General features: G+C 35.4%; 1 protein-coding gene across 1 annotated transcript in view; it reads right to left on the reverse strand.

The window, feature by feature from the left end:
- Positions 1-26,868, reverse strand: part of SYCP1 (synaptonemal complex protein 1) — a 144,515-nt gene that overhangs the window by 16,097 nt on the left and 101,550 nt on the right. Inside the window, exons 23-27 of the mRNA XM_032415677.1 lie at positions 22,507-22,623; positions 21,991-22,101; positions 20,749-20,841; positions 14,080-14,154; positions 498-554 (exon numbers count right to left, since the gene is read on the reverse strand). Coding sequence (XP_032271568.1) covers positions 498-554; positions 14,080-14,154; positions 20,749-20,841; positions 21,991-22,101; positions 22,507-22,623 — 453 coding nt within the window. The remainder of the gene's footprint in view (positions 1-497; positions 555-14,079; positions 14,155-20,748; positions 20,842-21,990; positions 22,102-22,506; positions 22,624-26,868) is intronic.

The following is a 26,868-nucleotide window of genomic DNA, read 5'->3' on the forward strand; positions in this document are numbered from 1 at the left end:
CCTTTTAACAACTTTAAAAAATAGATACTATTCATTATCCCGTTACAGTTGAACAAGCTGAGGCATAAAGAAGTAACTTACCCAAATCAGAAATATTTGATAAACCTAATAATTATTATATATAAGGCTTATGATATTTCAATATTGTTGGAATAAAGTATAGCAAATAAAAGCCTATTTAAATTTTTTATTCTTTTATTATTTCCCCATTATTTGCAATTTATATATCCAGAACCTCAGATAAAATATATGGCATTTACTAATCTACTTGAAAGCAGAAATAAATAATGGGCATATTTTACTGGAATTATACGTGACCCAAAACAACTCCATAAGAATATGTGATATATACTTTCATAATCTGAACACATTCTATATTTGGAAATGAGTATTAGATGCTCCTTACCTATTTATGAACAAAAAAAAATTTCCAGGTAGATGTTAGAAAACAAGCTGGGTTATAAAGAAAAACCAGGAGAATTATATAAAACTCTTACCTTATCTCTTTTTTCGAGAGTAACTATGTTTTCTTTTGCCTCTCTTTTGAGTTTTTCCTATTAAAAATGAGTGAACACAATGTAGTCACTACTATTATCAAAAATTAATGTTATCAAAATACTTCTAAGAAGTATTAACAAAGAAAGAATACTAAACTCTAAATCTTATAAAATAATGAAAAGAAAAAAAGAAAAACAAATTAGTTTCTTTCTACAGAGCTTGTTATTTAGTTTTGATTATCTTTTTTTAAAATTCTGATCTGTCCAGTATGTATCTGTGGAATCTTGGTAAGTCTTTTAAAACTCTGAATCAACTTTCTCATTTGTAAAATGAAGTGGATGGATCAGATTATAGATGAAGAAATACACAAAAGTAGCTAACTGTAAAGAGCTATAAAGAGATTCAAAATATTATGGGCTTTTAGAGGCAGAATTCAGTTTTTCTGTGCATTGAGAAAGGGTACATTTCAGTTGGACCTTGAATAATGAACTTTTAACATGAGATAAACAAGGATGAGGGGGAAAGAAAGTACAAAATACTTAGGAAATAATACATCACTTTTGCTGGAGATTAGGGTGTATATATTCAGTAGAGAAAAAAGAAAAATTAACTCTGGCCTACAAAAAAGAATATGTACTATGCCTTTAATATGATAGTCACCTGGAGAACACAATTGTTACAGCCCCCAGGAAGCCTTCAAGGACGCAGAGAAGGGAAAGTTCCAACACACAGAACTTTAAGCAAACTTGCCTTGCCTGCCTATGAGGTCTATGCCAATATCAACCTTACTGAATGCTTTGTGTACACCATGCTATCTCTCCCAGAGTGTTGCTCCTAACCAAAGAACTCACTTCACCATGAAGAAGCTGGTAGTAAGCTAATGTAACAGTAATCACTATTCTTATTGTGTATCCTATCAATGACCAATAGTTGATCTTCAGTTATAGTGACAACTGGGATCTCCAATAAAGGGCTAGAATGCTCTCTTCTGGGATAAATTATATCCTCTGTACTAGCAAAATTGCACTGCCTCTCAGAGGACTTCTAGAGGCTTCTAGAGGACAGAAGGGAGAAAGCACCTCCCATGACTGCATTGTCTCTATAAAATTCTGGAGACTTTTGCTGGTCTGGAGATCTTATTTACAGTCTGTTCTAATACAACATGTGTTTCCAAGGTGTGAATTATTAGCTCATACACAAACATGTATCTTTAGTAGTGGTTAACTAATCATGAGTTCCCTAAGACCAAAGAGATAGGCAGTCCACTATGGTCCCTATTTAAATTGGATATCAAATATGCCTATAATATGGTCTGACAAACAGACAATTGACTTCAGCCACAGGAATAGAGAATGATGGCCCTGTACCCAAATTTCAGACTTGAATAAATTTATAAACCTAGAATCCTCCAAATTAAAAGAAAGACTGGTAACTGTTGTAGAAGGATTTTGCAATAATATCACAAATACATACATTATCCCTTCTACTATCTTGTGCACTGAGAGAGATACTAAGACTTATGCGTAATTGGACATTGACTATTAACTAACACCAATTATTATAACCCAAAATGTTACTATTTTGTCATTAGTTCAAGTGCAGGTGTATTGGAGTCAGGTGATAAATGGCATTTAATCCAAGTCTACCTTACAATGAGCCCATGGAACCATAAACCTAATCTGTGGTCATTTCTTAAGATCCTAAAGTCTAAATAGATAAACTCAAGTAAGTGCCATAATCTCCACATTGGTTCTAACCACAAAATGAGAGTTTTTAAGTTTAGAAGGACCAACTGGAAGACTCTGAAACTTTCCTCCATATCAAGAATATAAACAAATATATCAAATGCCACATCTCACCTAGGCAGAGATTCAGGTCCATCAAACCGTGAAAGATGTAGAGAAGGTGATTTATCACAGTCCCACAAAGCCAACTTAATTGGAAAATTAAATTCACTGTTATCCAGTAACAGTTTTGTCATACCAATGGGTAAGTAACAGAGGCCAAAATAGGGATTGTGTATTGATTAGGATCAAAAATGAGAACTAAGAAAAAAGTTTCATATAAAAGATGAACTGAATATATGTAAATAAAAAGTTCAAAATAACAAATACCAGAATCATGGTTAAAGAACAAATACATGTTTTTATTAATCTTGACAACATAAATTAACAAAATAAATATCAAAATTGTATATGTGGAAGAAGAGGCAGTATGAGAAAGTGTTAGATATATTGTTTAAAAATATAAAGGTAACCAGTAAAATAACTGAAAGTACTACACACACCTTTTAAATCAACCAGACACACACACTTTAAAGAAAAATAAAATAGATATTAATATGTCATGTAAAATAAGATGACAAAAACATGATTCAATTATATATCATATCGATAAGGGGTTAATAACCATAAGGAACTCCTATAAGTCAACAACAAAAACAACAACTAAAAAATGGGCAAAGGACTTGAATAGACAATTCTCCCAACAAGATATACAAATCACTAACAAGGGAAGGAAGTAATTGAGAATGTCAAAAACAAATTCAACAACAAAAACATACAATCTTATGCCATAATTTGTGATTCTAGTGAGGCTCAGCATGAGAGCCACACAGAGTATATTTGTGCTGATTTGACTCTAGTCAATATGGCTCTTAACCTAATCACCACTTGCACAATATTGGTGAAAGCAGACACAAATAACAAAGAGAATAACTGTCACTAATATACCTGAATTGATAATAAGTATCTGAGGGGTAAGTGGGCAGTCCATAAAAAAAGAGGCCTAGAAAATGCATAGAGAGTGAAAATTTCAGAAAAAATGACTAAATTTTTTCATTTTGGTCTCTCTAGTCTGGACAAAGAAAGCACAACAACCATGCCCATAAAGAATTAATTATCCTTGCCAATAAATAGAACATACTAGCAATAAAGTCAAAAGACAAGTTTCAAAAAAAAAAACAAAAACAAGAAAGAAAAGATTCCCCTGAAAGAGCAGAAAACACAAAAATAAGTGATTCATTGAAAAAAACACATGAATTTTGTCCTTTTCCTTGGTCCCCTCTTATCACCCTGTAAGTAGAATATACCAAATCATAATATCCTTATCTTTTCCCTCATAAAATTGGGTAAGGAAATACAGCTTGAAGAGAGATTAGTAATATGGCAAAAAGTGACTAACCGTACACACACACACGCACACGCACGTACTGGAATATTACTTAGCCATGAAAAAGAGAGATCTTGCCATTTGCAACACCATGAATAGACCTAGAGAGTATTATGCTAAATGAAATAAGTCAGACAGAGAAAGACACATACCATATGATTTCACTTATATGTGGAATCTAAAAAAACAAATGAACAAACAAACAAAGCGGAAACAGACCCATAAGTACAAAGAACAAACTGATGGGTTGCCCAAGGGGAGATGAGTGGGGGGCTCACAAAATGGGTGGTGGAAAATAGGAGATACAGGCTTCCAGTTATGGAATGAATAAGTCACAAGGATGAAAGGTACAGAATAGAAAATATAGTCATGATATTGTAATAGCATTGTATGATGACAGAGGGTAGCTACACTTAGGGTAAGCATAGCATAACATATAGAGTTGTCTGAATTTCTATGTTATACACCTAAAACTAATGCAACATTGCATGTCAAAATACTTCAATTTTAAGAAAAAGAATAACCACAACTTATCCTCTCAGATAGATACACGGGCTCTAGGGCTTCACATTGAGTTGGTGGAAAGATCTGAAGACTGAGGATAAACACATCACAAGAAAACTGCAGACCAATATCTCTTTATGAATATAGATGCAAAAAATCCTCAACAAAATACTAGCAAACTGAATCTAGCAGAATATAAAGATTATACATCATGACCAAATAGGATTTCTCCCAAGAATGTAAGATTGGTTTAACATCTGAAAATCAATTAATGTAATACTTTGTATTAATAGAATACAAAACCACACAATCACCTCAATATACACAGAAAAAGCATTTCACAAAATCCAACGTGCTTTTATAATAAAAACATTCAACAAATTAGGAATAGAAAAGAACTTTCCCAACTTGATAAAGGGCATCTACGTAAACTGAATTTCATCAAAATTAAAGAGTCTCTGCTACAAATAATACCATCAAGAAATAAAAAGACAATCCACAGAATGGAAGAAAACATTTGCATATCCTACATCAGATAAGGGACTGGTATCTAGAATATATAAGAATTCTTAAAACTCAAAAATAAAAAAACAAATAACCTAATTTTTAAATGGGTAAAGCATCTGAATATACATTTCTCCAAAAAAAATATACAAATGGCAATAGCACATGAAAAGATGATAACATCATTAGGCATTAAAGAAATACAAATCAAAACAACGATATACCATGTCACACTCACTAGAATGACTATAATCCAAAAAAGTGTTTCTGAGGATGTGGAAAAATTGGGACTTTCATGCACTGATAGTGGGAACCCAAAATGGTAAAATTGGCTTGGAAAACAGTTGGGCAGTACCTTAAAATGTTAAGCATAGAAATATAATATTATCCAGCAATTCTACTCCTACATATATAACCAAGAGAAATGAAAACATATACCCACACAAAGTCTGTACACAAATATTCATAATAGCATGATATATAATAGTCAAACTGGAAACAACTCAAACTTCCATCAACTGATGAATGGGTAAATAAAACCTAGTATAGCCACACAATAGTATACTATTTAGCAATAGAAAGGAAATACTGATATATGCTGGGATGTGAATGGACCTTGAAAACATAATGTTAAGTGAAAGAAGCAGTCACAAGACCATATATTATATGATTCCATGTAAGTGAAATATCCAGAAGAGGTGAATCAATAGAGGCAAAAAGTAGCTTGATTAGTGGTAGCCTGGAGCTGGTGGATTTGGCGATGGAAAAAAAAGGAGGGGATAATAACTGCTGATGTATATGGGAATTCTTTGAAGGGGTGATACACGTATTCTAAATTACACGGCCATGATGGTTGCACAACTATCAGTATATTAGAAACCATTAAATTGTACACTTTAAATGGGTGATTGAAAGGTATATAAGTGATATCAATGAAACTTTTTAAAAATGACAGAGTTGAGGGGTGCCTGAGTGGTTCAGTAGGTTAAGCAACTGACTCTTGATTTTGCCTCAGGTCGTGATCTCAAGATTGTGAGATTGAGCCCCACATGGAGCTCTATGCTGGGCATGGAGCCTGCTAAAGATTCTCTCTCTCCTTCTCCCTCTGCCCCTATGCCCCTCTCTCCCTCTCTAAAAAAAGAAAATGAATGAGCTGAGCAGGGACACAAAGTTGGGGACTTTAACACCTCCATTTCAACAACTGAAATACCTACTCGCCAGAAAAATCAGCAGAAGTATATATAATCTAAACAATACAACCAACTAATTGGATGTAATTGACATTTATAGAACACTTCAACAATAGCATAATATACAGTTGTTTCAAGCACCCATGGATCATCCACCAAGACAGATAATATTCTGGGCCATAAAACAAATCTCAACAAATTTAAAAGAATGGACTGAACATTTCTGTCTCCCCAAAATTCATACAGGGGCCTTAATTCCTAATGTGGTGTGGTGTTTGGAGATGGGGCCTTTAGGAAGTAACTGGGTTTGGATGAGGTCATGGAGATGGAGCTCCCACAAAGGGATTAGTGTCCCTATCAGGAGAGGAAGAAACTAGAGCTCTCTCTCAGCCATGTGAGGTCATAGCCAAAAGGCAGCTGTCTGCAAGTCAGGAAATGAACTCTGACCAGAACATGACCATGCTGGCATCCTGATCTCAGATTTCCAGCCTCCAGAAGTGTGAGAAATAGATACTTGTTTAACCTATTGAATCTATAGTATTTTTTGTTATAGTACCCCAAGCAGACTAATAAAAAATCATACCGATTGTGTTCTCTGACCATAATGGAATCAAACTCAAAATCAAAATCAGTAACAGAAAGACTACAGGAAAATCTTAGAACATGAAAATTTAAAAACACATTTCTAAATAATCTATGGGTCAAAGAAGTCACAAAGAAATCTAAAATTATATAGAACTGAATGAAAACAAAAACACAACATATGAAAACATGTGGGTTGTAGCTAAAGCAGTACTGACAGAAAAATTTATAGTACTAAATACTTTCATTAGGAAAAAGGGAAGAGTGATGTCAGCAAAATGGCAGGAGTTTTCTACCAACCTCCCCACCAAGAAAACAGATTTTGACAATCATCCACAGATGAGAGTACCTTTGTAGAAGTTCTAGAAGCCAGCAGAGAAGTTCCAGCACACCAATAGAGCAAAAAATCATAGATTGAACACACTGAAGAGGATAACAGGAACAATTTCACTTTACCATGTCATCCCCTCTCCCAAGACAGCATAGTTTGGTGCCAAGAAAGATCTCTCAGCCAACAGTTTTTCCTTTGGGAAAAAGTGAGAGCAAAAGAGGGACACCCAGCTTCCCCAACTGTGCAGGATGCTGCCAAGGAGGACTATTTCTCTCCCACCCCATCTAGAATACTAGGGTGAACTACATGAGTGAGGGGTGAGGAGGGGTTGGGAATACAGCAACAAAAGCTCAGAATGTATTTAAGGTACACAGATCCTAACCACTTCATGGACTCCAGTGGGAAGCCTGCCCAAGAGCTGCTGGGGAAACCTTGCCTGAAGATCAACTGGCCCATGGACACTCCCCCAATGCTCCACACATCTCAACCATACACACGTAATACCCCACTGCCAACCTGCACATGCCCTTAAGGGTGGCAAGCATGAGCCTTTGAAGAAGGCTAGTGAACATGTGCAGAAAGCTAGCCCAATGCTGCAGAATTGGGAGAAAGTACACAAACCTGATCATTCAACAAAGCCTTAGCGAGAGCAAAGAGGAGGCTGCCAGCACCCAGCCTTTGCAACATCAAGAGAAAGCATACAATCTTAAGAATTCCCCTCAAAGAGCAAACAAGAAGTGTAAAGCAGGCAGATATAGATACAGACATAGACATAGACATATAGATATAGAAAAGATCTGAGAAAACCTCAGAATCCCTAACAGAGCTGACAGAAGATACTTCTCTGCTGAAGGTAACCAATAAAAACTGGAAGAGATAACCATCCTTCAAATGTGAAGACAGTGATGCAACACTTGAAGAAACATGAAAAACCAAAGCAACATGACACCACCAGAAAAATGCAATAGTTTTCAGTAACCAACTCCAGAGAAATGGAAATCTGCAATTTGCCTGATAAAGAATTCAAAATAGTTGTTTTAAGGAAGTTCAATGAGCTATAATAAAACACAGTAAGACAATTCAATAAAATCAAGAAAATAATATATGAACAAAAGGAGAACTTTAATAGAGACAGAAATCATAAAAAAAGAACTAGACAAATTCTAGAGCTGAAAAATACAATGAATAATGAAAAATACAATAGAGAACATTAAAATAAGACTTGATCAAGCTGAAGAATCAAATGACTTATCGTCAAGGTCACAGAAATTATCTAATTGGAACAACAAAGATAAAAGAATTAAAAATAGTGAGGGAAGACTACATGAATTATGGGATACCATCGAGTGAAACAATTTACACATTAGAGCCCCAGAGGAAATAAGATGGAGGAGGGCACAAAAAACTAATCTAAAGAAATTATAGCTAAGAACTTCCCAAATCTGGAGAAGAAAAAGAGAAAGAAAAAGGAGCAGAAGGTTCATTTCAGTAAATTACAGCTGAAAACTTCCCTAATTGGGAAAAGGAAACAAACATCAAAATCCAAGAAGCACAGAGAACTCCCATTAAATTCAACAAAAGCTGGCCATCACCAAGACATATTATAGTCAACTTCACAAAATAAACAGGTAAGGAAAGACTCCTGAAAGCAGCAAGGGAAAAAAAGTCCTTAACTTACAAGGGAAGACAGATCAGGTTTGCAGATCTGTCCACAGAAACCTAGCAGGCCAGAAGAGAATGGCATGATATATTCAACCTGCTGAATGGGAAAAATATGCAGCCAAGAATACTCTATCTAGCAAGGTTGTCATTCAGAATAGAAGGAGACATAAAGAGTTTCTCAGACAAAAACTAAAGGAGTTCATGACCCCTAAACCAGCCCTGCAAGAAATATTAAAGGGAATTCTTGAGTGGGGAAGAAAGACCAAAAGCAATAGACTAGAAATGAATAGAGAAGGGGTGCCTGGGTGGCTCAGTCAGTTGACTGACAAGATCTTGATTTCGGCTTAGATCATGATCTCACAGTCGTGGGATCAAGCCCTGCGTCAGGGTCCATGCTTAGCATGGAGTCTGCTTGAGATGGTCTCTCTCTGCCCCTCTCATCACTCAATCTCTCTCCCTCCCTCTCTCTCTGTTGCTCTCTCAAAATAAATGAAATCTTAAAAAAAAAAAAAAAAGGAAGAGAGAAAATCTCCAGAAACAATGACTTAACAAGTAATACAATGGCATTAAATTCATATCTATCAATAATCACTTTGAATGTAAGGGGACTAAATGCTCCAATCAAAAGACACAGGACATCAGAATGCATTAAAAACAACAACAACAACAAAAAAAAAACAAGTTCATCTATATGCTGCCAACAAGAGACTCATTTTAGACCTAAAAACACCTGTAGATGGAAAGCAAGGGGATGGAGAACCATTTATCATGCTAACAAATGTCAAAAGAAAGCTGACATAGCCATACTTATATCAGACAAACTAGATTTTAAACCAAAGACTATAACAAGAGATGAAGAAGGGCACTATATAATAATAAAGAGGACAATCTAACAAGAAGATTTAACAATTGTAAATATTTATGCCCCCCACTTGGGAGCACCCAAATATATAAATCAATTAATAACAAACATAAAGGAACTCACTGATAATACAATAATAGTAGGAGACTTTAACTTACAGCAACGGACAGATCATCTAAGCAGAAAAATCAACAAGGAAACAACGGCTTTGAATGACACATTGAATCAGATGGACTAAACAGAATAAAGAGAGCATTTCATCCTAAAGTGGTACAATACACATTCTTTTTGAGTGCACATGGGACATTCTCCAGAACAGATCACATACTGGGTCACAAATAAAGACTGAGATCATACCATGCATATTTTCTGATTACAGCACTATGAAACTTAAAGTCACCACAAGAAAAAATTTGGAAAGACCACAAATACATGGAGGTTGAGGAACATCTTACTAAAGAATGAATGGGTTAACCAAGAAATTAAGGAAGAAATAAAAAAAATACATGGAAACAAATGAAAATGAAAACACGATGGTCCAAAACCTTTGGGATGCAGCAAAGTGGTCATAAGAGGGAAGTATATAGCAATACAGTCTTACCTCAAGAAGAAAAATCTCAAAACAACCTAAACTTACACCTAAGGGAGCTAAAAAAAAAGAACAATAAATGAAGCCCACAACCAGCAGAAGAAGGGAAATAATAAAGATTAGAGCTGAAATAAATGATATAGAAACAAGAACAACAACAAAAAAAACCCAGTAGAACAGATCAATAAAACTAGCAGCTGGTTGATGAATTAATAAAATTGATAAACCCCTACCCAGACCTAACAAAAAGAAAAGAGAAAGGACCCAAATAAATAAAATCACCAATGAAAGAGGGGAGATCACAACCAGCACCACAGAAATACAAACAATTATAAGAGAATATTGTGAAAAATTATATGCCAACAGATTGGGCAATCTGGAAGAAATCGATAAAATCCTAGAAATATATCAACTACCAAACCTGAAACAGGAATAAATAGAAAATTTGAACAGACTGCTAACTAGCAAAGAAACTGAATCAATAATCAAAAATCTCCCAACACACAAAGTCCAGGGCCAGATGGCTTCCCAGGGGAATTCCACCAGACATTTAAAGAAAAGTTAATACCTATTCTTCTCAAACTGTCCCAAAAAATTAAAAAGGAAGGAAAACTTCCAAACTCATTCTACAAGACCAGCATTACCTTGATTTCAAAACCAGACAAAGACCCCACTAAAAAATTATAGGCCAATATCCCTGATGAACATGGATGCAAAAATTCTCAACAAGATACTATCAAATCGAATCCAATAGTATATTAAAAGAATCATTCACCATGATTAAGTGAGATTTATTTCTGGGCTGCAAGGGTGGTTCTATACTTGCAAATCAATCAATGTGATACACCACATTAATAAAAGAAAGGATAAGAACCATATGATCCTCTCAATAGATGTGGAAAAAGCATTTGACAAAGTACAGCATCCATTCCTGATAAAAACCCTCACAAAGGTAGGGGTAGAGGGAATATACCTCAACATCATAAAGGCTATATATGAACGACCCACAGCTAATATCATCCTCAATGGGGAAAAACTCAGAGCTTTCCCTCTACAGTCAGGAAGAAGACAGCGATGTCCACTCTCACCATTGTTATTTAACATAGTACTAGAAGTCCTAGCCTCAGTAATCAGACAACAACAACAACAACAAAAAAAAAAATAAAAGGCATCCAAATTGGCAAGGAAGAAGTCAAACTTACACTATTCACAGAAGACAGGATACTCTATGCAGAAAACCCAAAAGACTCCACCAAAAAATTGCTAGGACTGATACACGAATTCAGTAAAGTCAAAGGATACAAAAATCAGTGTACAGAAATATGCTGCATTTCTACACACCAATAATGAAATAGCAAAAAGAGAAACCAAGGAATTGATCCCATTTATAATTGCACCAAAACCAAGAAGATACTAAATAAACCTAACCAAAGAAGTAAAAGATCTATACTCTGAAAAATATAGAACACTTATGAAAGAACCTGAAGATGACACAAAGAAATGGAAATACATTCCTTGCTCATGAGTTGGAAGAGCAAATATTGTTAAAATGTCTATACTACCCAGAGCAATCTATACATTTAATGCAATCCCTATCAAAATACCATCAGCATTTGTCAGAGAGCTAGAACAAACAATCCTAAAATTTGTATGGAACCACAACACCCCAACAGCCAAAGCAATCTTGAAAAAGAAAAGCAAAGCTGTAAGCATCACAATTTCAGACTTCAAGCTATATTAAAAAGCGGTAGTCATCAAGACAGTATGGTACTGGCACAAAAACATACATAGATCAATGGAACAGAATAGAAAACCCAGAAATGGACCCACAACCATATGGTCAACTAATCTTCGACAAAGAGGTTAAGAATATCCAATGGAAAAAAGACAATCTCTTCAACAAATGGTGTTGGGAAAACTGGAGAGCAACATGCAGAAGAATGAAATTGGACCACTTTCTTACACTATACACAAAAATAAATTCAAAATGAATGAAAAACCTAAATGTAAGATGGAAACTATCAGAATCCTAGAGGAGAATACAGGTAGCAACCTCTTTGACCTCAGCCATAGCAACATCTCACTAGACACGTTGCTGGAGGCAAGAGAAACAAAAGCAAAACTGAACTATTGAGACTTCATCAAGATATAAAGCTTCTACACAGTGAAGGAAACAATTAACAAAACTAAAAGCCAGCCTATGGAATGGGAGAAGATATGTGCAAATGACATATCTGATAAAGGGTTAGTATCCAAAATCTATAAAGAACTTACAAATTCAACACCCCAAAAACAAATAATCCAGTTAAAAAATGGGCAGAAGACATGAATAGACATTTTTCCAAAGAAGACATCCAGATAGCTAACAGACAGATGAAAAGATGCTCAACATCACTCATCATCAAGGAAAGGCAAATCAAAACTACAATGAGATATCATCTCACACCTGTCAGGATGTCTAAAATTAACACAGGAAACCACAGATGTTGGTGAGGATGCAGAGAAAGGGGAACCCTCTTACACTGTTGATGGGAATGCAAACTGGTAGAGCCACTCTGGAAAACAGTAAAGAGGTACTTCAAAAAGTTAAAAATAGATCTATCCTATGATCCAGCAATTGCACTACTATGTATTTACCCAAAGGAAACAAAAATACAGATTTGAAGAGACATATGCACCCTGATGTTTACAGCAGCACTATCAACAATAGCCAAATTATGGAAACAGCCCTAGTGTCCATCAGCTGATGAATGGATAAAGAAGATGTTGTATATATATACAATGGAATATTACTCAGCCATCAAAAAGAATGAAATCTTGCCATTTGCAAGAGTGTATTACGCTAAGCAAAATAAGTCACTCAGAGAAAGACAAATACCATATGATTTCACTCATATGTGGAATTTAGGAAATAAAACAGATGAACATAGGGGGGAAGAAAACAGAGGTATACCATAAAACAGACTTTTAACTACAGAAAACAAACTGACAGTTGCTGGAGGGGAGGCGGGTTGGGGATGGGCTAAATGGATGATATGTATTAAGAAGGGCACTTGTGATGAGCACTGGGTGTTATATGTAACTGATGAATCACTAAATTCTATTCCTGAAACCCATATAACACTATATGTTAACTAACTAGAATATAAGTAAAAACTTAAAACAACAACAAAAAAAAAAGGAAAGAAAACCCTTTTGCACTGTTGGTGGGATTATAAACTGGTACAGCCACTATGGAAAACAGTATGAGGTTCTTCAAAAAATTAATAATAAAACTACCATATGATTCAGTAATTCCACTTCTGGGAATATATCCAAAAGAAACAAAAACACTATGCTGAAGAGATATCTACACCCACGTGTTCACTACAGCATTATTTCTAATGGCCAAGATAAAGAAACAACCTAAGTGATACCAACAGATTAATGGATAAAGTAAGCGTGATACACATACACACACAAAATGAAATATTATGCAGGCATAAAGAGAAGGAAATCCTGCTATTTGCAATAACATGAATGGATCTTGAGAGCATTATGCTAAATGACTTAAGTCAGACAGAGAAAGACAAATACTTGTATGTGCTTATTTATATGTTGAATCTAAAATTAAAAAAAGAACTCATAGAAAAAGAGATCAGATTTGTAATTACCAAGGGCAGAGGTGTGGGGGTTGGGGAATTAGATAAATGTGGTCAAAGGTACAAACTTCAAGTTATAAGATAAATAAGTACTAAGGATGTAATTTACAACACAATGACTATAGTTAACACTGCTATATGGTATATTTGAGAGTTAAGAGAGTAAATGCTAAGAGTTCTCATCACAAGGAAAAGAACATTTTTTTTCTTTTTTGCATTTTTGTGAAATGATGGATATTAACTAAATGTACTGTGGTCATCATTTCACAATATATACAGGTAAAATCATGCTGCACAATTTAAATTTGTAACTTATATATGTTCAATATTTAAACAAAGGAATATACTACATACTTCTGAAAAAAAGCTAATGGGGGGAAAACTGTATGTTTTAATCATAGTTACCCAGATATATTTTCTAATATGACATGTTTATAAAACCAAAGTGGCAGTTATACTTCAGTAAAAAAATTTAAATTAAAAAAACCCAGAAAGTTGCACATAAATGTTATTAGTTACTTTATCTATAATGCCACAAAACCTACCTTTTCTTCTTTTTCTATTTCAAGTTGTTTCTTAGCAAACAAAAGTTCATTTTTGAGATTAAACAATTCAGACTCCTAAAAAAAAACATGAAATTTATAGTGTATCCATATATTTCTCAAAACAGTGAAAATGCTGTTTCACATATATTTAGTTTTACAGAGAAATAAATTCACTCATAAAATAGACACAACTTTATTTTTTTATTATGTTCAATTAGCCAACATATATTACAACATTAGTTTTTGATGTAGTGTTCAATGATTCATTAGTTGTGTATAACACCCAGTGCTCACTTAAAAGTCTACTGATATGGAACTAGAAAAGATGGAGGAGGAGTAGGGGACCCTATTTCAACTGGTCCCCGGAATTGAGCTGGATATCTACCAGACCACTCTGAGCACCCATGAAACCAGCCTGAGATGTAAGAAGATCTGGATCTCTACAAACAGAATATCACAGGCGGTTGGTTTCGAGGTACGACGCGGGGAGCCATGATTGCACGGGCAGATATCGGAGGATAAACGGCAGCGGGAGGGTGCCTGGCCGTAGGAATCCTACACCACTGGTGAGCAACAGCCTCGCACGCTGGGGACGGGGCACAGACTCGCAGACCAGTAGCGGCGGGGAAAGGACTCTAGGACAGCCCCCGGGGACAGAAACCCGGAGCGGCGGGGTCACGCGTACAAACTGAGAGCAGCTGGCGGTTTTAGAAGCACAAAGGGCAGAGACGTGCCCCAACCTGGAGGCAGGACTGGGGGCGCTGCGGAGGGGCGCACAACCTAGGCCGCTGCAGTTTATAGCAGCACGGACAGAAAGGAGACAGTGTGGCCTAGAGAGCTCACTGAAGAACAGACTGCGGTCTCTCTGCTCTGAGGCAGAGGGTTGGAAACGGTCTCTTCTGCTCTGACTCACGGAAGAGACGCGGAAAGCCACCAGGGAAAGCCGCCAGAGAACAAAAGCCCCAAAAACTGATTCCCGCTGAGCCCATCCCCCGCCACAGGCAGGCAGGGCAACTCCGACCGAACAGGGTTGCCTGAGTAACAGTGCGGCAGGCCCCTCCCGCAGAAGACAGGCTGGGAAAACAAGAGGCCAGCAACCCTAAGGTCCCAAGAAAACAGGTGCATCTTGCTTGGGTTCTGGTCAATAATTTGGACTCTATACATTCCCTCAAACACCCATCAACAGAATGACTAGGAGGAGGAGCCCCCAAAATAGAAAACACTCAGAGATTATGACTTATGCTGCAGATTTACAAATGGATGCAGATATAACCAAGATGTCAGAGATGGAATTCAGGCTAGCAATTGTGAAGACAATGGCTAGAATGGAGAAATCAATTAATGGCAACATAGAGTCTCTAAGGGCAGAAATGAAAGCTGAACTGGCAGAACTTAAAAATGCTATCAATGAGATCCAATCCAATCTAGATAATCTAACAGCTAGGGTAACTGAGGCAGAAGAACGAATAAGCGACCTGGAAGACAATATAATAGATAAAAAGGGAAAAGAGGAGGCCAGGGAAAAACAACTCAAAATCCATGAAAATAGAATCAGAGAAATAAGTGACACCATGAAGCGTTCCAGTGTCAGAATAATTGGAATCCCGGAGGGAGTGGAGAGAGAGAGAGGACTAGAAGATGTATTTGAGCAAATCGTAGCTGAGAACATCCCTAATCTGGGGAATGAAACAAACATTCGAGTCCTAGAGGCAGAGAGGACCCCTCCCAAGATCAAGGATAACAGGCCAACACCCCGACATGTAATAGTAAAACCTGCAAATCTTAGAACCAAGGAAACCCTCTTAAGGGCAGTCAGGGGGAAGAGATTCCTTACGTACAGAGGGAGGAACATCAGAATAACGTCAGACCTATCCACAGAGACCTGACAAGCCAGAAAGGCCTGGCAAGACATATTCAGGGCACTAAATGAGAAGAACATGCAGCCAAGAATACTTTATCCAGCAAGGCTTTCATTTAGAATGGATGGAGAGATGCAGAGCTTCCACGACCGGCAGAAACTGAAAGAATATGTGACCACTAAGCCAGCCCTGCAAGAAATATTAAGGGGGGGTTCTATAAAAGGAGAAACACCTCAAGAGTGATATACAACAGAAATTTACAGGGACAATCTATAAAAACAACATCTTCACAGGCAACATGATGACAATTAATTCATATCTTTCAATAATCACTCTCAACGTGAATGGCCTAAACGCTCCCATAAAACAGCACAGGATTGCAGACTGGATAAAAAGACAGGACCCATCCATATGCTGCCTACAAGAGACTCATTCTGAACCTAAAGATACATCCAGACTGAAAGTGAAGGGATGGAGATCCATCTTCCATGCCAGCAGACCTCAAAAGAAAGCTGGGGTAGCAATTCTTATATCAGACAAATTAGATTTTAAACTAAAGTCTGTAATAAGAGACACAGAAGGACACTATATCATTCTTAAAGGGTCTATCCAACAAGAAGATCTAACAATTGTAAATATCTATGCCCCCAACATGGGAGCAGCCATCTATATAAGCCAACTGTTAACCAAAATAAAGAGTCATATTGATAACAATACGTTAATTGTAGGAGACCTCAATACTCCACTCTCAGCAATGGACAGATCATCTAAGCAGAAAATCAACAAGGAAACAAGAGCTTTGAATGATACATTGGACCAGATGGACCTCATAGATATTTACAGAACATTCCACCCAAAACAACAGAATACTCATTCTTCTCGAGCGCACATGGAACTTTCTCCAGAATAGACCACATACTGGGTCACAAATCAGGTCTCAACCGATACCAAAAGACTGAGATTATTCCCTGCATATTCTCAGACCACAATGCTCTAAAACTGGAACTCAATCACAAGAAAAAATTTGGCAGAAATTCAAACACTTGGAAGCTAAAGACCACTCTGCTCGAGAATGTTTGGGTCAACCAAGAAATCAAAGAAGAACTTAAACAATTCATGGAAATCAATGAGAATGAAAACACATCGGTCCAAAACCTATGGGATACTGCAAAGGCGGTCCTAAGGGGGAAATACATAGCCATCAAGCCTCACTCAAAAAAATAGAAAAATCCCGAATTCACCAACTAACTCTACACCTTAAAGAACTAGAGGAAAAGCAACAAACGACGCCTAAGCCACGCATTAGAAGAGAAATAATTAAAATTAGAGCAGAAATCAATGAATTAGAAACCAGAAACACAGTAGATCAGATCAACGAAACTAGAAGTTGGTTCTTTGAGAGAATTAATAAGACCGATAAACCACTGGCCAGACTTATCCAAAAGAAAAGAGAAAGGACCCAAATTAATAAAATTATGAATGAAAGGGGAGAGATCACGACTAACACCAAGGAAATAGAAATAATTTACAAATTATTATCAACAACTATATGCCAATAAACTGAGCAATCTGGATGAAATGGAGGCCTTCCTGGAAACCTATAAGCTGCCAAGACTGAAACAGGAAGAAATTAACAACCTGAATAGGCCAATAACCAGTAACGAGATTGAAGCAGTGATCAAAAACCTCCCAAAAAACAAGAGTCCAGGGCCTGATGGATTCCCTGAGGAATTCTACCAAACATTCAAAGAAGAAATAATACCTATTCTACTGAAGCTGTTTCAAAAAATAGAAACAGAAGGAAAACTTCCAAACTCATTCTATGAGGCCAGCATTACCTTAATCCCCAAACCAGGCAAAGACCCCATCAAAAAGGAGAATTGCAGACCGATATCCTTGATGAATATGGATTCCAAAATCCTCAACAAAATCCTAGCTAATAGGATCCAACAATACATTAAAAGGATCATCCACCACGACCAAGTGGGATTTATCCCCGGGATGCAAGGGTGGTTCAACATTCGCAAATCAATCAATGTGATAGAACACATTAATAAGAGGAGGGAGAAGAACCATATGGTCCTCTCAATTGATGCAGAAAAAGCATTTGACAAAATACAACATCCTTTCCTGATTAAAACTCTTCAGAGTATAGGGATAGAGGGAACATTCCTCAAGTTCATAAAATCCACCTATGAAAAACCCACAGCGAGTACCATCCTCAATGGGGAAAAGCTGAGAGCCTTTCCCTTAAGATCAGGAACACGTCAAGGATGCCCACTCTCGCCACTATTGTTCAACATAGTACTAGAAGTCCTGGCAACAGCAATCAGACAACAAAAAGAAAAGGTATTCAAATTGGCAAAGAAGAAGTTAAACTCTCTCTTTTCACAGACGACATGATACTTTATGTGGAAAACCCAAAAGACTCCACCCCCAAATTACTAGAACTCATACAGCAATTCAGTAATGTGGCAGGATACAAAATCAATGCACAGAAATCAGTTGCTTTCTTATACACTAACAACGCAACTGTAGAAAGAGAAATTAGAGAAACGATTCCATTTACAATAGCACCAAAAACCATACGATACCTCAGAATAAACCTAACCAAAGAGGTAAAGGATCTGTACTCTAGGAACTACAGAACACTCATGAAAGAAATTGAAGAAGACACAAAAAGATGGAAAGATATTCCATGCTCATGGATCAGAAGAATAAACATTGTTAAAATGTCTATGCTACCCAGAGCAATCTATACCTTCAATGCCATCCCGATCAAAATCCCAATGACATTTTTCAAAGTGCTGGAACAAACAATCCTAAAATTTGTATGGAATCAGAAAAGACCCTGAATCGCCAAGGAAATGCTGAAAAAGAAAAACAAAGCTGGGGGCATCACGTTGCCCGATTTCAAGCTATATTACAAAGCTGTGATCGCCAAGACAGCATGGTACTGGCACAAAAACAGACATATAGACCAATGGAACAGAATAGAGAACCCAGATATGGACCCTCAACTCTATGGTCAAATAATCTTTGACAAAGCAGGAAAAAACATGCAATGGAAAAAAGACAGTCTCTTCAATAAATGGTGCTGGGAAAATTGGACAGCCACATGCAGAAGAATGAAACTCGACCATTCTCTAACACCATTCACAAAGATAAACTCAAAGTGGATGAAAGACCTCAATGTGAGACAGGAATCCATCAAAATCCTAGAGGAGAATATAGGCAGTAACCTCTTTGACATCGCCCACAGCAACTTCTTTCAAGATACATCTCCAAAAGCTAGTGAAACAAAAGCAAAAATGAACTTTTGGGACTTCATCAAGATAAAAAGCTTCTGCACAGCAAAGGAAACAGTCAACAAAACAAAGAGGCAACCCACAGAATGGGAGAAGATATTTGCAAATGACACTACAGATAAAGGGCTGGTATCCAAGATCTCTAAAGAACTTCTCAAACTCAACACCCAAAAAACAAATAATCAAGTCAAAAAGTGGGCAGAAGATATGAAAAGACACTTCTCTGAAGAAGACATACAAATGGCTAACAGACACATGAAAAAATGTTCATCATCATTAGCCATCAGGGAAATTCAAATCAAAACCACATTGAGATACCACCTTACACCAATTAGAATGGCAAAAATGGACAGGGAAAGAAACAACAAATGTTGGAGAGGTTGTGGAGAAAGGGGAACCCTCTTACACTGTTGGTGGGAATGCAAGTTGGTATAGCCACTTTGGAAAACAGTGTGGAGGTGCCTCAAAAAATTAAAAATAGAGCTACCCTATGACCCAGCAATTGCACTCCTGGGTATTTACCCCAAAGACACAGATGTAGTGAAAAGAAGGGCCATATGCACCCCATCGTTCATAGCAGCAATGTCCGCAATAGCCAAACTGTGGAAAGAGCCGAGATGCCCTTCAACAGATGAATGGATAAAGAAGATGGGGCCCATATATACAATGGAATATTACTCAGCCATCAGAAAAGATGAATACCCAACTTTTACATCAACATGGATGGGACTGGAGGAGATTATGCTAAGTGAAAGAAGTCAAGCAGAGAAAGTCAATTATCATATGGTTTCACTTATTTGTAGAACATAAGGAATAACATGGAGGACATTAGGAGAAGGAAGGGAAAAATGGGGGGGGGGGAATTGGAGGGAGAGATGAACCATGAGAGACTATGGACTCTGAGAAACAAACAGGGTTTTAGAGGGGAGCGGGGAGGGGGGATTGATTAGCCCGGTGATGGGTATTAAGGAGGGCACGTACTGCATGGAGCACTGGGTGTTATTCGAAAACAATGGATCGTGGATCACCACATCAAAAACTAATGATGTATTGTATGGTGACTAACATAATAAAATTTAAAAAAAAAATTACTTTAAAAAAAGAGTCTACTGATATGAAGGCTGCTAGTTGAACATGACTAAGGATTTCATTTAGACAAATTTTTTGTAGTTTTCTATTAAGAAATATTTAACACTACGTATATCTCTCTCCTCCTCACCTTCTCCCAATCTATCCCATTCCTCCTCTCCCAATCTCTATCAGAGCTCCAAATTTATTTGTAACTGGAGTTTGTATTTATTCATTTGAAAAAAAAGTTTATTCTACCACTTCAGAAATTAAATTGGAAAACCATTTAACTATAAAACCTGTAAGATCTTTTTTAAAATCTAAAATTCTTTGATTCTACAGCTCAAAAATTATGGTTTTATTTAATATTATTCTTTATCACCAGCCATGCTGATATGAAAACTGGCTTTACTGTTATTTGTTCTGTATCTCACCAAAGATGCTTTCATTGATGACTGTTCTTGTTCTTTGCTTTTATAAAGTCCTAGTTCGGAGTCTCTTTCTTCAACTATTTTATCATATTGGTGCTACAATAAATAGAGAAAATATTTTAGGTATATTAGAACACAAATAAATTATGTTTTAATAATACTGGTATCCTTATGCATTTAATATCCACAGAAAATGTCAATGAATTCAGTGATATATATATTTGAGCTTTTTTTCTGGTTTTTCAAGTCATTTTTATTCAAATAACATAAACAATGAAACACAGAAAACAGTCTTGAAAATAATCAAATACAAGAACAACAAAAAATTCTTTTTAATTGAAAATGTTGAATTTCATAATTTAAAATATAGGCTAGAAACACCAAGACCTCTTAGAAAAGTTACTGATTCCAGATCTGGGGCAGGAAATACAAGATGAGTCTTGAACATTTTATCATAATAGAAAGCCAAAAAGCTGTCAAGAGTTTATTAGGGTCAAGTCAAAAGGACTGGCTCGCTAGTTTGAAGAGCCTCCCACTGGCCAAAAGAGGAACAATTTGAGTGTCAAGGATTAGACTGGATTGAGACATACCAAATATGTTTAAATCTATGAGTTCATAATATTTTTATGAATTTTGTTAATATTTATTATTAAAATACTTTTTAATCCTCATTGGTTACCTCATATATTAAATCCCACCAACAATTTTAAAGATGAATAGGTAGGTATAGCCCACCTCTTCTCTCCAGATATTGAAGGGAATAAAGCTGAATTCCGTAACAGAATGATTACTTTTAAAACAACAAAAAGTAAAACATACTCACAAACACAACAAACATTAATTCTTTCATCTATTTATACCACTGATAAAAATTTGTTTAGCCTAATATGTGTTAGACATTCATAAAGGTATATTTATATCCTTTACCAGATACATATTCTGGGGATGTACTTAAATAAATATAAGGTGGAAAGTGCTGTAAGAGAGTACTAGGAAAATTCAGAAGAAAAAGGATTACTTCCATACGTAATAGATGACAAGGAGAGATATTCTCAAGGAAGTGTCACCCAAACTCAGCTTTGTGTGGTTAAGACCTGAACTTAGAGAGACGGGAGATCAAGAGTATTCTAGCTCTAATCAGTCATTATTGCATAATTTTCTGACAAATCAGAATGCTATCTTGATTTCACCATCTTTATGCGTAAGTATGCCTCTAATTAATAGTTCTCATCACACACACGTTACCTTATGTTTTTCCATAAGTGCTACCATTTCAGCTATTTTATGTTGACATCGTATATCAATTTCTTTCTGTAATTTTACAGCTTCATCAGCTATTACTTTTGCTTTCTCAACCTATCAAGTAAAGTATTTCTTAAAATTAATGCACAAACAAATTTAACTTAAACGCAAAGACCATATATACTACTTACATAAAATGCAGAAATCAAACACCAGGAAATTAGGAAAGCCAAGTAAAAAATGCATTCTGTTTTGGTTTATTTTAGGGTGTTCTATCAAGTAAGATGATAGTATAACACTGTAATGACCACTTAATCTTTTCAAAATAATAAATACATAAAAATACTTAGAAAACAAAGATACTTTTAAGCTTCTATAAAACTAATTAACCGTCTCATGTAAATTTATTAAATCTTTTAAAAATCATAACAAAGATTAAGAATTGCTTTTCTCTTAAAATGCTAATAAATAAATAGAGTTTTAATATAACAAATTTTCAAAATATTTAGTTTTTCCTACCTCTTCCAAAAGATTTTCTTCTGATATCTTTCTGTCCTTAATTTCTTTTTGATAGCTGTCAGTCATTTCTTTAAATTTCTGCTTGGTACCTTCTAGTTCTAATTCTAATTTACTGACCTTTGAGTAAAGAAAGTAACATTAACATTAGTAAATGTTATGGATTACTTGAAAATATTCTGTATTCATTTTGTGGTTTTGTGAATCTTAAAACATTACTTATTCATTGAAATTATGGCTGGATCATTTTCCTTACATTTTTCATATGGTGAGATGTGATTTTTCACAAAACCCCTAAAATACATATTTAGTCCTGACAAGTAATATTTTAAAAGCAGCCATATTTTTATTTTTAATGCATTTCTCAGCAATATTTAAATTATTTGGTCTCAGGTTTAGGTTTTATTACAGTGACTATTCCATTTGGATAGAATACCCATGTGATTCGAAGAAAAAGTGTATTCTTTTTTAAAAAACAGCTTTATTGAGGTGTAATGGATATACACAAAAAAACTACACAGTTAATGTACACAATTTGATGAGTTTAGACATATGCATACACCATGAAACCATCACCACAATTAATATACATAATGCATCCCCTCAAAAAGTTTCCTTCTAGCCCTTTGTTTTCTACCATAAAAACACCTTAACACGAGATCTATCCTCTTCACAAATTTATAAGTTCACAATACAGTACTGTTGACTTTAGGTACCGTGCTGTACAGCAGACCTCTAAAACTAATTTATCTTACATAACTGGAAACCTTATACAAGTTGAAGAAGTCTCCATTTCCCCCTCCCTCTTACCCATTCTAATCTCCATTCTAATCTCTGCTTCTGTAAGTTTCACTCATACCTCATAAAAGTGGAATCATGAAGCATCTGTCCTTCTGTGATTGGCTTTTGTTGTTGAATTGGAAGTGATCTTTATATATTCTGGATACCAGATCATTACCAAATATATTATTGGCTAATATTTTCTCCCATCTTGTGGGTTGCCTTTCACTCTCTTGATACTGTCCTTTGATACATTCAATGAAATTTCTACCAACACTCCAACTATCTTTTGTCAGAAATAGAGAAGCTGATCCTAAAATTTATATGGAATTACAAGGGACCCTGAGTAGCCAAAACAATCTTGAAAAAAAAAATGGTGTTGGAGGACACATAACCTCCAATTTATAATTTGTCATCATTTGTAATAAAATTTATGACAAATATACCATAATCAGAGCTGTGATACTGACATAAGGTAAAATATAGATCAAGGCAATAGAATTGGGAATCCAGAAATAAAGCCATAAATGGTCAATTTATTTTCAATAAGAATAACAAGACAATTCAATTGGGAAAGAATACTCTAACAAATGTTGCTGGAACAACTGATATTCACATGTAAAGGAGTAAGTTGGACCCTTAACCTCATACCATATAAAAAAATTAACTCAAAATAGATTAAAGATCTAAATGTAATAGCTAAAATTATAAAACTCAGAAAAAAAAATAGGAGTTAACATTCATGGATCTAGCAATGGATTCTATATATGACACTAAAAGCATAAGCAAATGAGAAAAACAAAGTAGATTTCATGAAAAAGCATAGTCTTGGAGAGATTTTCTATAAAGAATATCTTTAATTTCTATTGTTTTCATGTTTTGTACAAAAATTTACTGAGTCATGTAGACATGACTCAAATATAGAAATTATTGAAAGAAAGAGAAACCTTAATTGGCACCCACCCTCTAGAATCACTTATTACCACAGAGCTGAAGTAGAATTGAGGAGTAGGGTACATATATGGGAGGGATAGGAATTGGGAAAGGGAGGCATAGGTAATTTAACAAAGAATCAGACTCTATTCTATACTCATGAGTCAACCACCAATTTTAAGACAGAGCATATTATCAATATTGATAAATACTTCTGGGTGCTTCTCTTCATTAGTTTTCCCCTTCTGCCCCTCAAATGTAACAAATGTTCTTAATATTCACTTTTCCCTTGCTCTTCTTTATAGCTCTAGTGAATAATTATATATCAATATTTCAGAGTTTGTTTTTGAACTTTATATAAATGTTTTCATTGTATGTTTATTTTTCTATCATGCATTTTTCATTCGGCAGTTTATTTCAGATGAGTGTAAATATAGTTCTTAATTTTCAATGCTAAGCAGTGTTCCACTGTATGAATATAATACTGTCGTTTATTTATGTATTCAATTGTTCAGACACTGAATTGTATCAAACTTGGGGACAATATACACAATAATGCTATAAATGTTCTTGTAAATATCTCCTGGTACAAATGTGTAATACTTCTTTGTAGTATATACCTAGAATTCAAACTGGTCATAGGGCAGGTCGCATGTTCAACTTTACAAGATAATGACGTTATTTGCCACAAAGTACACGTATCAATTTAAATTCCCAGCAACAGCATGTTAGGAGTTTCGCCTGCTTCACAACCTCACCAACAGTTGATAGTAACAGTCAAAAGTGCTTTGACTGAAGTTTTGTCATTTGTATTTTCCTAAAAATTTTATGTTTAATTCTTCATGTTTTCTATTCTGCGAAATTTCTATTCAGGTTTTTCATTTATCTATCTGGTTGCTTCATCTTAATGATTTATAGAAATTCTTTATTAATTATAGATTCTAATACTTTGTTCATTATATATGTATAATAGATATTTCTCCCAATATTAGGTTTGTCTCTTTGCTTTCTAAATAAGCAAAAATTATTAATTATAGCATATGTGAATTTATCAATATTTTCAAACATGATTGTATTTTTTACATTGCTTAGGAAATCTTTCTTGATCCCAGAGTCCTGGGATCCAGCCCCATATCAGAGTCCCTGCTCAGAGGAGGGACCCCTCTCTGCCGCTCCCCCTGCTTGTGCTTTCCTGCTCTGTCAAATAAATACATAAAATCTTTTAAAAATAAAATAAAATAAAACCATCTGAGTTTAAAGTTTGCTTTTTAAGAGATTTTAAATTGTTGATTCAATCTCTGTAATAAGACAACCCAGAGATATTCTGTATTTTTCTCAAACAGTTTGAAGTCCTGCCTTTAACATTTACATCCCCAAGGAATTCATTTTTGTATGTAGTGTAGGGGTACAATTTCATATTTTTATATATGAAGAGTCAAATGTTCCAGCACTACATATCCATAATACTACCCTCGTATTATATAAAATTACCACTTATGCATGGATCTTTGCCTAGATTCTCTCTTCTGTTAAACTCATTTGATTACCTCTGTGCCAATACTATGCTCTTAATTACCTTTGCTTCACAATTAATCTTTATATATGGTCAGGCACATTTACTCCACCTTGTTCCTCTTGAGAAATGCCTTAGTTATTCTTGGCCTACTGCTCTTACATTTAAATTTTAAAACCAATTTGTCAGGTTCTACAAAGATCCTTGGTGAAATTTTAATTGAAAATGTAGATCAATTTGGAAAAAAAAAAAAACAGCATTTTCACATAAATCGTATATTTTTAAAATTGTATTTTCTTTTTCTTATGTAGGCTCCACATCCAGTGTGGAGCTCAATGCAGGGCTTGAACCTACAACCCTGAGATCAAGACCTGAGCTGAGATCATGAGTCAGATGCCTAACCAACTAAGCCACCCAGGAGCCCCTAAATTATATTTTCTAATAGCTTGTTGCAAATTTGTAAAACTAGTAATGATTTCTCTGTAATGACCATATATCTAACAACATTATTAAACACATTTAATAACTGTATTAATTCATCTATAGATTCTTGTAGATTTGCTACATATACAACTCCCATCTAAAACCACAAGTTTCGGGGCAGCTGGGTGACTTATTTGGTTAAGCGACTGCCTTCTGCTCAGGTCATGTTCCCAGAATCCTGGGATCCAGCCCCGCATCAGGGCCCCTGCTCAGAGGAGGGACCCCTCTCTGCCACTCCCCCTGCTTGTGCTTTCCTGCTCTGTCAAATAAATACATAAAATCTTTTAAAAATAAAATGAAATAAAACCATCTGAGTTTAAAGTTTGCTTTGTTAAGAGATTTTAAATTGTTGATTCAATCTCTGTAATAAGACAACCCAGGCAAATTATTTTTTTTGAGATTGTTTTTTGGTTAATCTACTTCAAGTTTTTCAAATATATTAGCATAATGATGTTCATAGTAAATGTATTAACTTTCAACTATGATTAAAAATACATGTTCCTTGAAAAAGAAAAGAAAAGCTAAAGGCATCATAATTCCAAACTTCAAATTATATAACAAACAGTAATGATCAAAACAGTGTGGTACTAGCACAAAAGTAGACACATAGATCAACAGAACAGAATAGAAAACCCAGAAATGAACCCACAACTATA

Source organism: Phoca vitulina, unplaced genomic scaffold (genome assembly GCF_004348235.1).
Source record: "Phoca vitulina isolate PV1807 unplaced genomic scaffold, GSC_HSeal_1.0 scaffold2, whole genome shotgun sequence".
NCBI lineage: Eukaryota > Metazoa > Chordata > Mammalia > Carnivora > Phocidae > Phoca > Phoca vitulina.